General features: G+C 37.4%; 1 protein-coding gene, 2 long non-coding RNA genes and 1 pseudogene across 4 annotated transcripts; 1 reads left to right on the plus strand and 3 right to left on the minus strand.

Annotated features, from left to right (window-relative positions):
• The first annotated feature begins 671 nt into the window (after positions 1 to 671).
• On the plus strand, positions 672 to 3,920 carry LOC104432252. Of its 2 annotated transcripts, XR_005548233.1 has the most exons (5): positions 672 to 919; positions 1,383 to 1,521; positions 1,609 to 2,601; positions 2,681 to 2,905; positions 3,157 to 3,920. It is a non-coding gene; the product is annotated as an uncharacterized LOC104432252 (long non-coding RNA). The 2 variants fall into 2 exon arrangements; XR_005548232.1 differs by having other exon boundaries at positions 1,383 to 2,601.
• A 172-nt stretch (positions 3,921 to 4,092) lies between these two features.
• On the minus strand, positions 4,093 to 5,748 carry LOC108957601. The gene is made up of 4 exons (XR_005547248.1): positions 5,540 to 5,748; positions 4,998 to 5,232; positions 4,773 to 4,892; positions 4,093 to 4,454 (listed from the first exon to the last, which is right to left on the minus strand). It is a non-coding gene; the product is annotated as an uncharacterized LOC108957601 (long non-coding RNA).
• Positions 5,749 to 6,131: 383 nt separating this feature from the next.
• LOC120286146 (putative disease resistance RPP13-like protein 1) lies at positions 6,132 to 10,307 on the minus strand. Its single transcript, XM_039307245.1, has one exon. It carries the CDS (start codon positions 10,305 to 10,307, stop codon positions 6,132 to 6,134), a length of 4,176 nt encoding a protein of 1,391 aa, XP_039163179.1.
• An 8,546-nt stretch (positions 10,308 to 18,853) lies between these two features.
• On the minus strand, positions 18,854 to 20,552 carry LOC120289358 (annotated as a pseudogene).
• Between the last annotated feature and the right edge of the window lie 406 nt (positions 20,553 to 20,958).

The raw sequence follows: 20,958 nt of genomic DNA on the forward strand, positions 1-20,958 counted from the left end.
TGCCTATTTTGTAAGTTGGAGTCGAACCACAAATCAACTTGTAGACATTAAATGTGCTCCGTGTTCAACAAAAGAAAACACATGCTCCATGTTCATCACCTTTTATTGAATCACTGAGTTACAAATTTTAGGACGTGTGCTCAAACCAATCACGAGCAAGTTCTTAGCAAGTCATTCCGCATAACTCAATTGTTCATTGATATTTTCCTAATTCAGTGAGCAATAAGCGTGGAATTTAAACATAATGCCACTAAACCAAGTATTGACCACAATATGGATCGATTCTTTTCCTTTTCTAAGAAGAGCTTACTTTAGTCCAATTTAAGAAAATTATAAGCCGAACAGGATTAAGATAAATATAAAACCAAGCTAAATAAATAAAAAAAACTGAGTTATTTAATGCAAAAAAAAAAAAAAAAAAAAATCAAACCAATATTTTCCTCTCCCTCTTTAGGAGTGTATCTGATAAATTCTTAAAACAGATCCATTAAACCTCAGTCAAACCTCAGAATAACGAAACTCAGTCAAACCTCTTTTTCTTAAAAAAAAAAAAAAAAAGAAAGGAAAAATAAGCCGAGAGCCATTCCCCCGCTTCCCGCCTCTCTGTATATATAATAAGATTCCCTCCAATTTCCGATCGTTTCCAAAATCTGCAAAAGAAAATTCGAGAGTTTCTCCTCCTGCGCAGAGCGAAATTCCATCGTCGTCGAAGATGCTTTTGTCTCTCAACTGAGTTTCACGAAGCTCCGCTTGATTTCACCTCATGTCCTTTTCCGCGGCACGATCGCCGGCAATGATGATTCTGAGTTTCGTCTCGTGTTCGCTCGTTGATGTTCAGAGCCGAAGAGCAGAAGATCGTGGAAAGAGAGGACGTCGACGACGGAGCAGAAGACCTGCTCGAAACGATCGACAAACAAACGTGAGTTACGGCAGAACAGAGTGTAGGCAACTCCTCTCTGTTCATCTGATCGCTTTCGTCATGAGTTTCGGTGCGTCCTTTGATTCTGAGATGATTATCGTGATTTTCTGATCCGTGTTCTGAAAGTTAAAATTAAGATGCAAATGGTTTGATGAAGCTATGGCTGTGATTATCGTGATTTACATCTCGAGCTTTCTCTCGAACTTGCTGTGATTTCCTGCGCGTGCAGTAGTTTTCACTTTTCAGTTTTTGTCTTCTGATCATCCAAGAGCAATTCCAGCCTTCCTTATGTTACGTGACTTTGGAATTGCGCCATCGTACATCTTATTTTCCATGTATTCGTGACGTAGCTGGATTAATAACGAATGTCCCAAGCTAAATTCATCAATAAAGACTGTTGGAACGCTAGATTGTCATTGATCATTTAGGAAATGCTTTTGTCCTGACATTCTACATTCACCAGAAAACATAGAGTTTAACACGATGGTTGAGCTCGAGTCTTTGTTGAAGGACGATTCTGATTCGCTCAAATCCAGCAAAGTGAAGAATAATGTGGAGAGAATTGACTATTGGAAGCCAAGCCCTCGATGAGCTTTTAGGCGGTAAGAGACTTTCTTTTGCAGACTGCAAGTCTTATTCTTCATGCATTTCAACAAAAACAAATTTCACCGGTTTGGCAATGTTAACAGGTGGTATTGAAACTCTAGCAATTACGGAAGCCTTTGGCGAATCTGGGTGAAAATTACAGTCCAACAACGTTACCTTTGATGAACTTTTAGTTGCTTTTGTTAATTAGCTTTCTCAGAAAATGCTGCTGACGTCACTTCAGGTCTGGGAAAACACAGCTTGCATATACCCTATGTGTTACTTCTCAGGTTGGTCTGAATTGGATATTAGGTTTCTGTCTTGAACTTCTGTTGCATTTTTTCTTTTCAGATGAACAATGCCAAATAGTAACATAATGATTGAATTTCTATGGAAGTATAAAGATGTGGGTGATCTTGGCATCATAATGTGTGTATTAGGTGATTCTGGAAGTATGGCACTCATTTTCTGTAATCTGCAGTCAGTATACTGGAATGCATATACAGTGGCTCAAACCAAGCAGGAAAAAGGCCAGAAGAGTTTGTACTATGTCATAACCGAGTAAAAGCCTTAATCATAGTCGGACTCGGACTTGGGTTGATCATTAGTCGAATGTGATGCTTGAAGATACTTTGCTTTATTTGCAAATCCTACAACAGTATTTACCTTTGTTTTCAATCATTCTTTATTAATGGTTTGTGGATTCCATGGCCATAAAATATTTTAAGCTGCCAACTAACATGAGAGGAGGAAATGGCAAGGTAGTTTATATTGACGCGGTAGGAACTTTGTATCCTATTATGATCTGTCTGTATTTTTCTTGACCTCGACAAAGATACTTGTGTTTCATAATTGTCGTCTGTCCATGTAAGCGCATGTGCACTTTCTTAACTTAGTACACCTGCAGTCTTAGATAATGTAAGCAATGCTTCCTATACTGGTGGCAACTCTTACTTTTCTGGCTAGTGTACTTGCTGTAATCTAGTCTTTCCATGAATTTGAAGATCATTTATGCCCGTGCCTCTACTTCTGAGCATCAGTACAACTTGCTTCTTGGTTTGGCTGCCAAAATGTCTGAAGAACCATTCAAATTACTGGTAAGACACTGCTCGAGAATCAAACCCTACAGATTTTCTGAGGTGTGGATGGTTGACCTATGGTGAGTGCCTTTTTCAGATTGTGGATTCAGTGATTGCTCTCTTCCGAGTGGATTTTACTGCAAGAGAACTTGCAGAGCCCCAGGTTGATCCCGAAACCATCAAATCATACAAGTTGTTATTCTGCAGCTTATCTGGTTTGACACTAATGATTTCCGAATTGCGGCAAAAATTGGCACAAATGTCTCACGTTTAATTAAGATAGCTGAGGAATCTAACGTGGCAGTGTACGTGGCCAATCAAGGTACTGCATCACATCTCATTTCTCCCACGTAGTTCTGCATCCATTCAAAGTTGTTATTCAATTTAGCCCTTTAATGGTTGCACACTGACAAATAGCATTTTAGGGACTCCACTAAGCTCATACTGATTCTTGTAAATCTCAAGAACCAGCTATTTGGTGTAAACTGGTGATGCATACAGTAGCTGCAGTCCATGACATAGGAAAAGGATTTTATTATTTTTAAGACTCTGTCTTTGATTTATCTGTTTTAGTCGTAGCTGATCCAGGCGGAGGTGTGTTATCAGACCCAATGAAACCTGCAGGCGGGCATGTTCTGGCTCATGCAGCCACAACTAGGTTAATGTTTGGGAAAGTCAGAGGGAATCAGCGTGTCTGCAAGGTGTTTGATGCCCCAAACCTACCCGAAGCTGAAGCTAAGTCGATACTGAGGCTACATATAGATAGGTGGAGACCTGATTTAAGCATGGTGCTTACAGTATACTTGATGTTGTATGGAGATCCATGAACACGTTGAATACGAATTTTGTGCAGAGTTATTAAACAAAAAGAAGTGGATATGGAGAATTTTTTTAAACAGGACTAGTAGGTTAGTTGTGCAGCCTGTGCTATGTAGACAGCACATCTATCAAAACCATCACTTCCTTATGTAAGAAAGTTCAGCGAGAGCTCATATGTCAATATGATGAGACTGATATTTATTTTATCGATGTTGAACTTGACAAACACACGTTTTTCAGATAACAACAGGGGGCGTAACCGATGCGAAGGACTAAAGAGGTCTCTCCTACCGAGATGGCTAGGCGAAGTGTTTTTTTTTAGGTTAGTCTGCATTATGGATAGCTATCTCTATCTTCCTTCATGTTAAGTTTGTACCAACATGCATCAAGGTCCTTTTGACTGCTTTTAAAATTGCACGAGAGTTTACTTTTAGCCTTTAATATCTAACATGCCACAAGGTATCGTGTAAACTCGATTTCCATATGAGGACCAGCATGCTCCAAGTTTTTATAGTTCACATTTGTCCTCATATAACAATGTCGTCCCAGCCTAATTTACAAATGGAGAGAACAATTTCGCAAGACATCTAAAAAAAAAAAAAAAAAAAAAAAAAAGACAGTCAATAGACTCTGCATAATGGCTAAATGAAATGCCAGAAAGATATTACTTTACAAAGCATGAGCAGGTTCTGTAAAGGCTTGGTTTTATAAGCAACATATACAGCTGCATAATACAATGTCATCTCAAACTCTCGACATGGAGTAAACAACCATTAGAGCTGAAAAATTTGCAATGTATGAGAAAGCATGACTGGGTTATTGGCAACAGAAGGCCCTCCAATAGCTAAAGGCCTGTCCAAAAAAGGACCATAAACCATACGACTCAGTAGAATGAGGACCAGTTCACAGCACTCCCAACTCTAGGCATGCTGGAGTCCTTAGTCTCTGCATCCACTTTGAATGTGGCGCCGCACACATGGCCAGAGCTGTCCACCCTAGGAACCAGCTTCACCTCATTCGGTGGGTGCTCATAACTCCTCAAAACTCCGGAGCTGGTGAAGTCGTGAGTTGGAAAAGAAGGCAACACTAAAAGGTGAATGATTTGGCACTCGAAAACCATTGGAAGAACAACATTGTAGGTGAAAATGCACAAATCAAAACATGCATATAGGTAAAGAACACCATTTTAATCATAAATTATAAATTTAGGTTCGAAACCAATTTTTCCAATAAGATGTCACCCAACAACTTAACATTCTCCTCTGAACTCTGCTTAATATCAGCAGAGCTCGTCCATCCTCACTTTTCACATTGCAATGCATGGACGGAACTCCAGTGGAGCTGCATCAACAATCCGAAAAAATAATTACCTTTAGGGAATGGTGCGAAAGATTTTCCACAGCCTATCTTCACGACTTCTGCACCATCTGAGAGAACAAGATTGCCTCCAGAATCACTTCCCCAGAAGAAGGCAACACTTCATCAATATACTGCATGATTCAGAGAACATAAAGGATTAGATATAGATCGCAGGTGGAGGGAGAGATTGAGAGAGATATCCCAGAACGAAACCAATGAACATTATTATTACTCACTGAGGCCTGAAAAGCGGTTTTAGAAGAGCTGTCGAAGAGCACAAAAACAAACTTCCTGGTGATGTCTCTCACAACTTGATCAGCAGGGTAAGGCCTCCAATCCCTCAGAGTTCTATAAGCTTCTATGACGATGATGACCTCATTTTCGGTTTTGTTCCATCCATATTGCTGCTTAAGAAGAACTACATTCTCAATGTGTCCTTGGAACAAGCAGGAGATATCAACTGCAAACAATCTGCCACAGACGGTAAGACATGTCAAATCTGGATGTGGGATGAGCTGATCGAGAAGAGAAGACAGCAGCGCAATTCCCATCAATTAACAATCCAGTAAATTTCATTTTCTGGCTTTCAAAGTGAGCTAGAGACTCGAGTTCCAATATCAGTTTGTATTACAAATCGAATTGAGGGAGCAGAATCAAAATTTATGCCTTGAAAACCAAAAACTTACCCGAACCCAAGAAAACTTACTGTACATCAAAGAATGAATCCTGGCGGTTAACAAATGAAAGTGGAAAGAATGAAAGAAGTTGGAAGCATTACCTGAGGAACAAAAAGAAGTCAACGGAGACAAATCTATTATCATGGCCCGGGCATGATTGATTTTACTCCATTGGATCCGAATGCTATCAACGCTGATGAAAGGGATCTCCTGGAGGGAGAGAGGGAGGGCCATCCTCTGGCAAGTACCCCAACTTCGCATCCATCTATGAACATAAATTGTTGGGATTGAGGCCAAAACAGAAACAGAGGAGGCTGAAAGAGCATTGCAGTGGCTAAAGAGAAAAGCAAGCCCAAGGCAGTAGTTGACATGGATGCAGTTGTGGCATACAAGAATATCATCATCATCATCATCAACTTTCGCAAGCCAGTGCAATTGGAGACTAAACCAAGCTCTAAATTTCAGTCGTACTCCACGAAAAGCAAACGTCTGCGCGCAGTGGAAGAAATTACTTGGATGTCGAGGATTTCTTGGATTTCCGGAAATTCATGCGGAGCATCTACACGGGAAAGTATCGACTTGTATTGAGCATCGAGTTGAGGAAGCAGAATGGGAAATTGATACCTTCGAAACCATAAACTTACCCGAACCCTAGAAAACCTGACCGTACCAGGACGAATCAATTCATTGGATCTATTCACCATAAATGTAGATGAGAGGGATCTCTTGGATGAGGGGCCAATAGTCGCCGATGTGTTTTGAGCATCGATCTTTCAGAATCTCGCATCCAAGAATGTGCAATTGTTGGAGGGAGGGAGGGAGGCCATCCTCTGGCAAGTCCCTCAACTTTGGACAACACTCAATCGATAACTCTTGGAGAGAGGAGAGATGGTTGCGAAGGCCATTTGATAGTCTTTCCACGTTCCTCATATGGCCAATCTGAAGAGAGGTAAGAGAGGAAGGAAAGAGAAGACACCAGGAATCCTCCGAAGGAAAGCACTCCTTGTCTCCCTCCCCTCCCATGCTGCTTCCGTCCATTCCCAGTCTCTCGAGGGAAGTGAGCATGGGCAAGCCCCATTTTCTCACTGGCTGCTTCATATTCTTGCACCCCCTAATATAAAACGACCGCAAATTTGGAGGCAAACCTCCTTCGGGGAAGCATTGGATATTTTCACAACGAATAATTTCTAGCCATTGAAGGGACGTAAGACGATGCCACTCTAATGACTTTATCTTCGGACATAAGTAAAGTGCAAGATGCAATAGGGTGATTGGAAGGGGAGGGAAGTCTTCCATCTCCAGTGCTGGACACTCCCATATTTCCAAATAAGTGAGATTGTTACAACTATCAATGTTACCGCTGGCAATAGACTTTATCTTCATACACCTAAAAAGTGAAAGACTCGACAAGGTGAGGGGAAGGGGAGGGAGGTCCTCCATCTCCAGTGCTGCACAATCACTTATTTCCAAATGAGTGAGATGGACGAGCATGCGAAGGCACTGTGGTAGACTTCTCAAATTCATACAATTGCCAATATCTAGAGATTCTAGTGATTCTAGTGCGGTGATCTCTGCTAGCGACTCTACTCCCTTGCAACTCTTAATATCAAGTGTCTTCAAAGCAGCAAGTCTATCCTTAGCAAACGGAAAAGATACCCAAGAATCACAATGATCAATCTGTAGATATTCAAGCTGTGACATCTTGTTATTGCTGCTCGGGTCATTTGGAGGAATGGTTAGTCCCATGATTTTTGGACAATCCCAAATGCTCAAACGTCTAAGTGTGTGCATCTTGCTTGGAAGCCTTTCTAAACTCACGCAATGCTCCAATTGTATTGTTTCAAGGTTGTGCGGCAGCTCAATCTCTCCTTGTACCCTCATAAAAGATGTGAATTGAGGACAATATTCAATGACTACACTCTGGAGGCAAATAAGATTTCGCATTCCATCTCCATCTTGCCATAGGTATGTAAGCTTTTCACAACTTCTTATACGAAGCTCCTTAAGGTTGATCAAGTGGCTAATAAATCCATTATCAAAGCAAACAAGCTCAGCAAGATCCTCAATTTTGAGAATGGTTAAAGAAGTTAGGTGGTCCAACCTCTTTAAGATCTCTTTGTTACATTCCTCAATGTGTAACTCATAGAGAGATGGAAGACAAACCACATTGGTTGAGTCATTCAAATGCAAGCATGAACAAATTTCTAGCTTTATGAGATTATCTAATTGACGAGGTAATTCCCCTGTCAACTCTCGACATCTTCGAACAACAAGATGCTGAAGACAGGAGAATGGTACTTTTTCTTCTCGGCCTCCAGCATAATAAGACCAATCTTTCCATGCTGACAACCCTTCAAACTTCAAAATTGTTAAGGATGGAAAAGGGCTTTTAGTTCCGTAAAATTCAGAGCCTATCATGCGTACTGCACTTAGACCTTCAAGAGATAATTCTCTGAGTGAAGGGAGCTGTCCAAGTGATGGCAATGATGTGACTTTCAGACAAGCATGCAAGCACAAATACACTATGTTAGAATAGGATGGATCACCAAACCATGACGGGAATATTCCACCACCATAGTACGAAATAGTGAGATTTTCAAGATTAGTGTGAGGTCGCAGAGAGTTAAGAACCCGTGCTTCACATTTTGTATTCCGGAAATTTCCAAAACCTTCATTCCAACGCAAGAATAAGTTGCTAAGGTCTTGCTTTCCAAACAAATTAGCATTAGCTGCATCTCCAAATTCTTCCACCATCTGCAATTTAGATATGAGTAACTCTCCTTGAAGATGTGGCAAGTTCTGTAACTCATTTAATTGTGACCCTCTCTCTGGTCCTACCACAAACTTGGACAAGATAATAAGATTCCTCAAATTACCAATATTCAATGGCATCTCTTTCAGATTCTTTGTATCTCTAATGTCAAGAAACTGTAAGTTGACCAAATTTGCTATATGTGGAGGCAACATAAAAAGGTACCAACAACCTCTTAAGATCAAAACTTGTAATTTCCACAAGGCGCCAATTGACTCAGGTAGCCTTTTGATTCCGGTGTATGAGAGATTGAGATGTCGGAGATATTTTAAATCACAGACACAATTCGGTACCTCTGTGATGCCACAATGAGATAATGATAGCACCCGCAAGTACTTCAAGTTTGTTAGCAAGTCATGCAGCACCTTTCCGGAAATGAAAATTCGTTGACTAAATTGAACATTCAGCAGCATTAAACTTCTTAGTACCTTCGTTTTAGCATATGCTCTCGAGCTTTCTGATGTAACAAACCATGAGACAAATGATGCATAATGAGCTTTCTCTTTAGTACTCATTGCTTGAGAGTCCCCAGAGGTAAAGCATGTCGTATTCGCAATTGATTTTGCTAGATCATTCAAAAGATCATGCATCAAAAACTTTGATGTGTTAACATTGGATTGCTGAAAAAATGATCTAGATACTAACTCATCAAAGCAATCACGTCCTAATCTCAAGATAATCTCTTTTTCTTTTTCTTCACCTAAAAAGCCCTCTGCTATCCACAAGAGTGCCAGCTCGTCCCTCTCAAATTCGTAGTCCTTTGGAAATATAGCGCAATACGCAAAACATCTCTTCAAACAAGAAGGAAGATGCAAATAACTCAATTTCAAAGCTGGAAGAACCTCACCATCTTTTCCTATCGCTTTATCCCATGTTCTGTTATTTAAGATAGCTTCCCATTCTTTGGGATTCTCTCTATTATGTAGGAGACCGCCCAACATCTTTGCTGCCAAAGGTAAACCTTTGCATTTTTCAGCTATTCTCTTGCCTGCTTTTTCGAAATTTGGGTGCCCCTCAAAATTTCTTGCTCTCAGAGCATGATAGGCTAACATGCTGGTACAATTATCTTCAGACAACACATTCAAAGAATATGACGAAACTCTTTTTATGCAAACAATAGAATTGTTACGCGTTGTGATGATGATCTTGCTTCCCTTGGCCCCGACTTCAAATGGCTTTAGGAGGGAAGTCCATTCTTCGTACTTCACATTCCAAACATCATCTAAGACCACAAGAAACTTCTTTCTAGATAGATTGTCCTTCAACTTTGATTGAAGCCTATCAAGATCTTTGTCCTTGCAAGGCTCTTTGGTGATTGACCCCAAAATAGTCTTTGTTATGTCAAGAACATCAAAAACATCTGAAACACAGACCCATGCTCTCCTCTCAAAACAATTACTCACTTTGTCATTGTTATACAACCGTTGAGCCAAGGCCATCTTTCCAACACCGCCCATCCCAATTATGGAGACTATGCTTAGTGTGCTATCAACATTTTTGGCTTCGCCTATCAGTAATTTGAGTATATCCGCTTCTTCCTTCTCCCTACCGAAAAATTGAGGCTCTGGCAAAGAAGTGCTGGGGAGCCTTTTGTTGGTGTAGTGAGATCTGTCCACAACATTCTCTCTTAAGCTTAAAGGAGCCTTCTTGTTGACAATATCTTCAAACCTATCTTTGATATCTTGTAACTTGGTTTCAAACGTGGGTGAGTGCAATTGGCTAAAGGAAAGGAACTTCCTTTTCACCCCACCTTTGCTTGTGCTGGATTCTACCCCCAACTTGACTTGAGCAGCTTCGATCTCGAACTCATCGAGCAAGTCTTCCGCGTCATAGGCCAAGTCCCTAACGTTGTCCAGCCACTGCTTCACTCGATGGTCACCGTCGAGTTGCTTGTCCTCTGCATCATCAAGCACTGCATTGATTGTTTTTAGCATCTCCTCACACTTATGGAGCAAGGTGCTGGTTCCTTCCCGTTGCGCATAGTTCGATACCATAGAAGCCAACTTTTCGAGCAGGAACTGAAAGAAGGAACCTAAAAAGATCTCTCCAATGGCCATGGTGAATCAATCACTATAGTTTGTGGAGAACAACAAGGGTTATGAGGAAGCAAAGTGATAGTGAGCTAATGGAGAGAGAAAACTGTGAAGACCAGGAAGATCAAGACTTTTAAGGATGCACATTAGAGGTTAGAGAAATCAAAGTAAACTGTTTTTTGTCCACAAATGGTTGATTTGTAATATTTAGAGAATATCCCCGGTGACTGTATTGAGTATCATGCGCCTTCTTTGTCTAGAAAGTGAAGCAAAAGTAAAAAAGAGCAAATGGGAACAAAACTTTAATAGATTCCAAGAAGAATAAGACTTTGCAAGGCACAAATTGACTGTGTTGCTTCACTTTTCACATCCCTTGTCTTCCGTCCCAATGTGAATGTCTCTTTTATCTTTATTAGTAGAACTTCCTCGCTTGACATGTCTTGCTTAAAATTGACAATGCAATAATTTTTGTCCAACTCTTTTCCAGTTCATTCATATAGTGATTTTTCATTCATAAATCTAGAATTATCTCTAAACTTTCGTGTATCTTTTCAAATTTAATTTCAATAAAAAAAAAAAAAAAAAAAAAGCAAAGAGGAAAATTAAAGTTAAAGAAAAGCAAAAAACTATAAATAAAAGAAGAAGAAGAAGAAGAAGAAGAAGAAGAAGAAGAAGAAGAAGAAGAAGAAGAAGAAGAAGAAGAAGAAGAAGAAGAAAAGGATGGGCAAGAGAGAACCCCACCGTTCCACGGTCTCTGCAGCGCTGTTGCCGTAGGAACCCCCGCCAGGTTGACATTTCCAACGTCGCCACCTTATAGTCGCCTTCAGAGACAATATTTTTCTTGAGATGTTTTTCTTAGAGTGGTTTAAGAGTTAGGGTGTGATACTGTAGATACCTAAACTTCTGTTCATATTATAAACTTCTTTTTTTAAATGAAGCATCTCTTTTTTTTTTTTTTTTCAATTTTAGCTCACTTTAAGGCATCCATTAAATAAATTATTTTTTTATGTTATGTGATTTTGTTGACATGACTTGCTCACTCAGTAGAAATTAAGCATAACAATTAACGTGGCTCGTTTAACCTATGGATTGGGTGATGAAGAGATAATGGATGTGTGTTGGTTTAAATGATCTTAGCGTCCAATATGTCTATACTAATGTGCAACATCTCAAGATATCATATCGAATGTCAGTGTGGACAGTTAATGGCTATCCAATAGCATTATTGTCATATCTACGTTTTCAATTTGTGGTTTTAATTAAGGCCTTGACCCATTGAACAAGAAAACCTTTAGGCACTTGATTACAAAAACAGGGTAACAATTCGGAGTCTTGTGTGTCAATATCCAAGAATATATCATACTGATTATTGGTCTAGATTCAGATCTTAACCATACTTTTGTTTACGTGATATTTGTCCTACAAACTTAATCTCTTGATTCACTGCTTGGTCTCACTTTAATAATTTCTATATTGAGATTTGTCATTCTTTCATGTAAAAGAGAATAGGAAAAAGTTTAGTTAATTTCATGCCATTACAAAAAGATTTTAGTGGCTAAATGTCAAGCACACTTAGAGACTATAAAGGTCTCGATGTTGATTTCTTTCTCGAGTAATTTCAATCACAAAAAGTCAAAAAGTTAGGTATTGGTCTTGCGCCCCTTTTTGGCCAATTCCATTGCTTTCCCTTTGACCTCCTCACCCAAACCAACAAAAGTATATGCTCAAGCGTCGGCTTATAATTAGTGTGTACATATTTTTTAAAGTTGAATCTTTCAATTTAGGAACTCATGAGCAACAGTTGAAATTGTCCGCAACTTATTGAATTTTTCATATCTTTTTGCTTAGTTCTCTCTTATGTAAAGCAGAAGTAAGCTAATGGAGAGAAAAAAAAAACTATTTAGTTCTAGAAGACAAAGACATTCACCTACCAAAAACATTAAACAAAGACGAAGATCAAGGCATTTTTTTTTCTTAATTCATACATTCTCTGCAACCTTAAAATTTCAATGTCTTCATTTGATGTGTCATTGGTGAATATGCAATCAATGCAGGCTTTTATGTGGCACTCACAGTGCTAAAGATTCGCAGCAAAACGGGCAACGATGATCTATTGAAGGGTGCTGAGGTAGTAGTTGATGATCGAGAACCACTTGATAGGAGAATCGTGGTCCTTTGCATGATTTTCTTGTTGATAAGTGTGATGCCTAGAGTATATCTAGTACATTGTACATTGTTAGTTGGCGATGTTTGACCCTTTTTTTTGCCTAGCAGTGAATGAAGCAACCACAATTAATATGATTGACAAATAAATATCTTTGTGGAACTTGCACCGACTGAAATAAATGTTGACAATCCACCTAACATTGACATCTTCTTTCTATTATACATTTGCAAGTCATTAAAGACAACTAACTTTGACCGTTCAATAAGGGGAACCAAAACACGTGCTTTGGGAAGAGTCAAGTACACCAACAAATCCATGAAGCAAGTTGCTTAATTTTACTCTAGAAATATTAAACAATTCAAAAATCACCAACTCATCCATCAAGCAAGTTGCTTTTGGGCTATCTTTTTCAATTTCAAGGACCACAATTCTCCTATTAAGCGATTAACGGTCATCAGCAACTACTTCAGCACCCTTTAGTAGATCAATACTGCTTATTTTGTTGCAAATTTTTAGCACTATAGCTGCCATATAAGAACCTATACTTAATAGCATTGATACCACAAAGAATATATTGGAGGCCAATATAAGCAGTTAACGACTACTTAATAACGTTGATGTCATATAGACATTTTTCGTTCACGATTCAATGGAGGTCTCACATTGACCCACATCTGAAATGTCGAGGTAATTGATTGAATGAAAAAAACTCTAGATACTTGATTGCCAATTCATAAGTAAGAAATTTCATGCACCTCACAATCTGGTTTTATTTCAATCAATTCGAATATTGTTGGAAGCCATAGATATAGAATGAAATTGATGATGTTTCTTTTATGAAGGTTTTGCTTCAACCCACACGTATGTAAAATCGAATAAGCGCCTCCTCTGATTGTCTCTCTGTTTTCCTTATTCAGCCATATCCCAAATGCTTGAAACAAGGCACCATTATATATATATATATATATATATATATATATATATAAGAGATATTCTTATATATACAAGGCGATTGTTAATGATAGTCATAAAGTTGTACACATATTTCAACAATAGTGAAATACTTCCTCATCCATTTAATTTTGGTGCTCTTCACTGCTTTATGGTTAGTATCGTATATGTTTTTTTCTCTTTTAATAGTCAATAACTTCGCAGATTCATTAATTTTTTATTTTGTGAAAAAAGAAAAATGGAAAATCAATATTGCTTGCAGTTGAGGCCGCCATGTACCAAATTAGATTAGTGCATTTGTCAATTTTAATTTTAATTTAATTTAATTTAATTTAATTTATTTATTTTTTTTTTTTTTTGTGTAGGCACTCATATTTGGTTCAAGTATACCAACTTATGAGGTTGGAGTTGAAAACAATCAACCATGTTAGCTATATTTTCTTGGGAAAATGATGCAAATGGTCCCTGACGTTTAACTCAACGTATAATGTAGTCCCTAAACCTTAACTCAATGTGCAATGTCGTCCTTAAATTTTTAATTTGTTCAATTTGATCCCTAAACTTTTTGCATATGTTCAATTTAGTCCTTGGAGTCCCTAAACTTGAATTAATGGAAGAATGATATTGACCATTTTCATATAAATGGATTAGAAGATAGTTTTATTTTATAAAACTAGCAAAAGTGCATACTAGTTGCATTTAAAGATTAACATCCAAAAGATTTTGCAAAATTCAAATTATTAATTCATAAAAGTTATTTATACAATATCAGGAAATTGTACCCATGTACATTTACGTGGAAAGAGAGAAACATATCAAGATTTGAATTTTTTGGCAAAAATTTTTATAAGAAAGAAAAAATTCAAATATTTAAGATCAAATTACATGAGAGAATATATAAAAAAAAAAGTATTGATGTACATATTGAGCAAGGTGATGCTGATTCCATCACTTTACACATAGTCCAACACCAGAGAACTCAACTTTGTTGAACAGATTCTGAAAGAAGGAACCAAGAAAGATGTCTCCAATGGCCATGAGCAGATCAGTCCACTGTAGAAGTTATGGCGAAACAAAGTGATGAGGAGCAAATGAAAAGAAAACCATAAAGTCCAAGAAGATCACGACTGATATCATTTTCAGACGAGGACTTTCACCTACTAAAAATATCATTTTCAGACGAGGACTTTCACCTACTAAGGATGTCATTTTCGTTTTTTGTGGAAAGTGAAGCAAAAGTGAAACAATGATGGTGGGAAAGAAACAAATATATTTTAGGAAGATCAAGACTTTGCATGTCATTTGATTGTGCACGTCTTTTGACAATGGGAAAGAAACTTTAATAGATTGCACGAAGACCAAGACTTTTGCATGATTTTATGTTAGTGGGAAAGAAACCTCAATGGATGCCAAGAAGACAAAGGGTGCGTTTGGTTCGGGATTCTCAATGAGCTTTAAGCCTTTAAGCCCCCTGGGGAAATGCTGGACTGTTCGGCAACCATTTTGAACTAACTTTCAAGTGAAAATCAGCATTGGGAAGGCTGAAAGCCCAACACTAGTAGAAACTAGCTTTGAGCTTTCAATACTTGGCCAAATGCTGAAACTTTTTTTTTCCAAAACTATCATCACTTATTCTTCAAATTTCTAATTTTACCCTCGTTATTATTATTTTTAAATGCCAAATAATGCTAAAAAAATCAAAATTATATAAATACTAAAAAATAAATGTATTTTGGTCTTTTTAAAAAAATATTTATATATTTGATTTTTTTAGCATTATTGTCAAAAATTATATTTAAAAAGTTACATACATTATTTTTTTCAATTTTAACAAATAAAAATTAAAAAATTCCAATGAAGAGTTTGGTCTTTTTTTTTTTTTAAAAAAAAATTATATATATGTATTTGATTTTTTTGCATTATTTTCAAATTTATATTTAAAAAGTTGCATACATTATTTTTTCAATTTTAAACAAATAAAGATTAAAAAATTTTGATGAAGGATTTGGTCTTTTATATATATATGTTTTTTGATTTTTTTAGCATTATTTTCAAAATTTATACTTAAAAAGTTGCATACATTATTTTTTTTTTCAATTTTAAACAATTAAAAATTAAAAATTCCGATGAAGGGTTTGGTCTTTTTTTAAAAAAAAATTATATATGTATTTGATTTTTTTAGTATTATTGTCAAAATTTATATTTAAAAAGTTGTATAATTTTTTTTTTCAATTTTAAACAAATGAAATTAAAAAAAAAAAACTAATATTAATCATGCAAAGGGCTTTTCAAATGTTTTTTCTACCGAACAGCATTTCTCTTAAAGTTGCTTCTCAAAGCATAGTTTACCAAATGGCATTTGCATTTGCATAAAATTCTTTAGGCTAAACTGTTTTGCATTTTCCCCATGGGCTTTCAAAATGCCGAACCAAATGCACCCAAAGACTTCGTATGTCTTTCTTGCCATTACCAATATAATTTCCGGGCGGTACAAGTCTTGCTTAAAATTAACAATGCCATAATTTTCCTCCAATTCTTTTCGGGTTTAATCATTTTGGGATTTTTTCATTCATTAATCTCTATTGTATCTTTTCAAATTTGAGTTTAACAAATTTAAAGAAAAAAGCAAAGAGAAAAACGGACAAGAAGAAAGAGCAAAAAAGTTCAAAAAGGAAATAAAGAAGGAAAGGGCCAAGATAGAGCACCATTGAAGCATGGCCACGGCGTTGTTGTTGCCGTTAGCACCACCACTATGGTTACTATTTCCAACTTTGCCACCTTATAAATTACAATGACCTTTGTAGACAACATTTTTCTTGAGACATTTTTCTTAGAGCAGCTTAGAAGTTGAGGATAATGACATCGAAGTTATCAAAACTTTTGCTTGTTTTACAATAGAGTACCTAAACTTTTTTTTTTTTTTTTTCAATCAAGTATCTCACTTTTTCAAATTTGATTCAATTTGAGGTATTCGCTAAATGAATCGTCATGTCATGTGATTTTGATTACATGATTCGCTTACCTTGCATATTGAGTGATGTGGAAAGAAAAAATATTGACTTAGATAATCGTAGTGTCTTATATATCTCAGCCCATGTGGCAGCATATCAAGATATCATAGCAAACGCTAATGTGAGCAATTAATGACTATTTAACAACATTAGTATGATATCAACATTTTTTGTTAGTGATTTAATTGAGGACTTAACCTATATTCGAAAAATTGAGGTAATTGACTGAATGAAATAAAATTTTGGATACTTGTGCGTCATTATCCAATAATTTATCTTCTTCTTTTTTTTTACGCAATATTCATGTGAAAGAGAATATTAAATAGTTTTGTCAATTTCGGGCTGTTGCAAAAAGATTTTAGTGGCTATATGTTAAGCCCATCCGGAGACTATAACGTTGTCAATGTTGATTTCCTTTAGATTTTATGCAATCATTCGATCATAAATCATTCCTATCCCTTTTTCTTAGCCAATTCCACTGCTTTCTCCTTCATCTATTCACCCAAAACTAAAAAAGTATGTGTAGGTGATTTGGCCTAAATCAGTTTGAACTAGTTTGAAAATGTACCGATTTTCAAAATTGGATCTGCCTAGTTTTAGAATCCCACAGGTATAGATTGGGCTTTTGGCTATTGTTGCACATGAAGGGACTCGAGCACTCAATTCCACGGATCACCGGCATTTTACTTTACCATTAAGGCCCAATGATTCATGTGTTCATTGACAGCATTACATATCTATAATCGTTTGCTCTTGACACAATCACTGATTCACCCCTAGTCCAATCGCTAGGACCGAAAACTGGCAACCTAACTGGTTCTTTGACTAGCCTAAGTTTGAAAACATTGGTGCCAAGTTCCTATCCCTTCTTAAAACAAGTAGATAATGACCATCTTATATGAATTGAGTTGTAATTGACGCAATACTTTTGCCACGTAACGAAAGATGATAGCTAAGTGATTATAACTAATAAACATTGATGCTCCTCTTTCTCCTTGATTATATTAGATCTGGAAATTCTTCATATTGCTCCAAATGAGGTTGATGCTCAACTTCCATGGTACATTACTCCTGTCGTTGCTCTAGTTGGAGCTATGACCGATGCTTGACCTTTCCCTTAAAAATTTTGTATTCAACGGTAAGTCTTTGCTTTGGCATCGCACATACTTCAATTTAAGATGCTAATAAATCTTAGTCAAGAGGGAAAAAGAGTTAACATCAACCACTCTTAGGAACCTTATATGCTACTAGGAACTTGGTCGAGCATGGCATGCTATCGAGAGGTCGTAGGACTTGTTAAGGCTTAAGAAGAGATCTAATCGCCCCAATCAAAAGAAATGAAATCTATCAACCATTGGATTTTGTTATAAAGCAAAAAACCAGAAAATGATGCAGTGCAATATATTTATCTACACAGTAGTAGTTTGATTTGTCACATGTAGTTTTTGGATATCATGGTTTTTGGGAGCACGAGAAGAAAACTAGTCACAACATTTGGAAGCAAATCACTTAGTATCATCTCTAGTGAGTTTGCTAAGAATTTTCTTTTGATAAGCAAAAGAAATTTACTGCACAATGGCATCAAGCAGATGCTAGCCCATGTAACACAAATCATAAACGCAGTTCATGCAGATTAGTAATGTCGTTGTCACACAACCAAAAGCCGTGGAAAGCCATTTATCATTCAAATGAAAAAAAAAAAACCAGTCTTGCTATTTTCAAAAGCTCTCGTATTTCTTTCTTCACAACGAAACAGTAAGCTATTGAAGTGAATCAACCATGAACATAGCCCAACATAAAAGAGGAGTAATAAAAACTACTTACTGTTTGATGTTGGGTTCTAAAATCCAACAAAAGGAAGTTCTCTAGTAGAACCCAAAAACAGGAGTGTGCCATAGATTCATGGAGAATTTAAACAGAAATTACAAGATCTATGAAACAGGCAATCGGATAGAAAGCAAATGAAGGTATGTTGCATAAGGCAGTCATAGACATTGTGGACCTGAATATCCATGCACAGTGATGCACGAGGCATTACAGCAAGGTGAGCTCGGCATCTAATTTGTAACAACAAGAGAGAGAATGCTAATCATCATAGCAGCTGAGGCTGTGTTCTCCATGATAGCTACTAACCAATCATCTCTTTGACCCAACAATTGAGATTCAAATGCAGGGTGGCAAGTTCATCTTTAGAATAGCAGATTAGTATAGTCACACTCATTAAGTTAGACCAATATCTGAGAATGAACCAGTCATTGTAAATAGACTGCTTCCGTTGTCCTTGCTGGCATCAAGGCGAGCTGAGAGTTGCCAAAAGCATTATCTGCACATTCTTTCTGAATAATTGATTTCAGGAGTTCCAGTGGCAATTTTTTGGACTAACAAGGAATGAGATGGGTCAGTCCACTATTAATTAACTTGATTTATAGATGTAAGCAGAGTTTGTCTAATTAAATCAATACAAAAACTTGAAACTTTGAACTCGTGAAGAAGAAGACTGAAAAGCAAGTTATCTTGACAACTCGAATAAGAACATATGACCTTAAAATGAATCATGAGGCTTGTATTTATTGTGAATTTCATGTATATCCATTAAGGAGCTGTCTCCAACTGCAATATCCTCCAATTCACTGATGGCTTCTATTTGGTTAAGCTGCATAGCAATGCCTCCATCCTCAGAGCTACCCTCTAGAAAATCATTATCTTCCATATCTGATGAGTCCATAAAAGTTTCTATCTTTTTCTTCCTCCCCATATAACCAATAAGGCTTAGGACTTTTTCCTTCCAAATAACGAGCGGACATTTCTGAATTAGCTCTGCACCTTCATAAACTCCTCTGAAGAACACACTAAACCTCTTTCCCCTCTTAGAGACATAGAAAACGCCATAATGCTTCGACAGGAGTCTCATCAGCTTCTGAGGCATCACAAATTCTTGTCGAAAGTGTGCAAGGTGATTGGTTACCAACCTCTTTTTCATTGTGAAGCTAAGTAACGCGTGCATTGCTGCAATGGATCTCTTATTGAATTCTTTCAATCCAACTTGAAGGCCACATGCATCAGCATAAGGAGTCAAGTAAGACCCTTTCTAAAAGTGCTCAATTTCCCTCCATATCTACACACCTTCTTGTAACTGGCAGGAAACTTCAAGGGGAAAGATAGGGAAAGCAACCCTGGAGTATGCAAAGGCAAATTCTAATACCCCCAATATGGGCTTGTCCAACTCTGTGATAGCCCAAGCAGGTTTCCACTCTATGAGCTTGAGATAATCAACTTCATCTGGAGATTTAACCACTTTGAAGTGCTACGGATACTCGTGTATCCACTTGCTCCTAAAATTAGCTGGCAAACCAAACTCTTTCTTGAAATGAGCAATTTTGTCCAAAGGAAGCCATTTATCGACCGACATCGTCAACATCCTGGTCACGTATTCAACAGCCGTGCCAGAATGTCCCCTAATCAATCTCTCCTCTTCCTCTAACAAGTCTTCAGCTTCTTTAGTCAATTCCAAACCGCAATACCCCCTTCTGATTATACAACTCAAAACAGTTTTGTTGACTTCCGAATAAAATCCACTATACCGTTTGCTTGGCTATAGATCCAGCGATCTCACAAGGATTATCATCTCGGGTTCCTTTTTCAACATTTCCATCAAAACCAACACCTTTGACACCACTTTTGCTTCCCAGTGGCAATTTCAAGATCATGGACCCTCTTGTCCTTGTTCCTATCTTGCACTCTCTTGCTGGTGGTCATGAATCTACGCCGTGACGAGTTAAGTAAAATCTCGCCAAAACTCAAGTTTCCTCTCAGGGTAGGCGAATGCACTGGTGAGGCAACAAAGCAACCAAACTCTCTTGCCGTGCTCCATTCATTCGAGAAAGCCACTGTTTTACCAATGATTTGAAGACGGGTCATCTCAAGATGGTAATGCCTCGCTCCAAATTCAAGAAACAAGCCCAAGAAAAGCAAATGCCTCTCACTCAGGGCAAACATCAAACGGCTTACGTGCAATGGAACGAGGAACAACAAGAACCCAAGACAAAAACATTCGAGAAGATCGCCGTAAATGCGCGATTACCAACTCTCTCGGATCACTCAATCAGCATCAGTCTCGACTTCGACGGAAGCTGGTTGGGATTTCAGGTCAGGAAGAAGAAGAAGAAGAAGAAGAAGAAGAAGAAGAAGAAGAATGCAATGGACACTTTGTCGCCCTTGTCATAGCTTGTCCCTCTGTTTCATGTGCTTGACAACAAACCATTCATGAATAACATGAAAAACTTTCTCTAACTGTGATAGTGATGCAAATAATACAGCCTTATATGCTCTTAGGAGCTTGATCGAGCATGGCATGCTATTCAAAGATCATAGGACTTCATCAAGCTTGAGAAGAGACGCAACTAAAAGCAAGTTATTCAATATCATTTCAAATAACTTCAAATAAAATGAAATTTATCAACCATGGTAATTTGTCATAAAGTAAAAAACATAAAATTATTTAGTGCAATATGTTTTTAACTACACATAATAGTAGTTCGGTTTAAGG

Source organism: Eucalyptus grandis, chromosome 2, assembly GCF_016545825.1.
Source record: "Eucalyptus grandis isolate ANBG69807.140 chromosome 2, ASM1654582v1, whole genome shotgun sequence".
Lineage (NCBI taxonomy): Eukaryota > Viridiplantae > Streptophyta > Magnoliopsida > Myrtales > Myrtaceae > Eucalyptus > Eucalyptus grandis.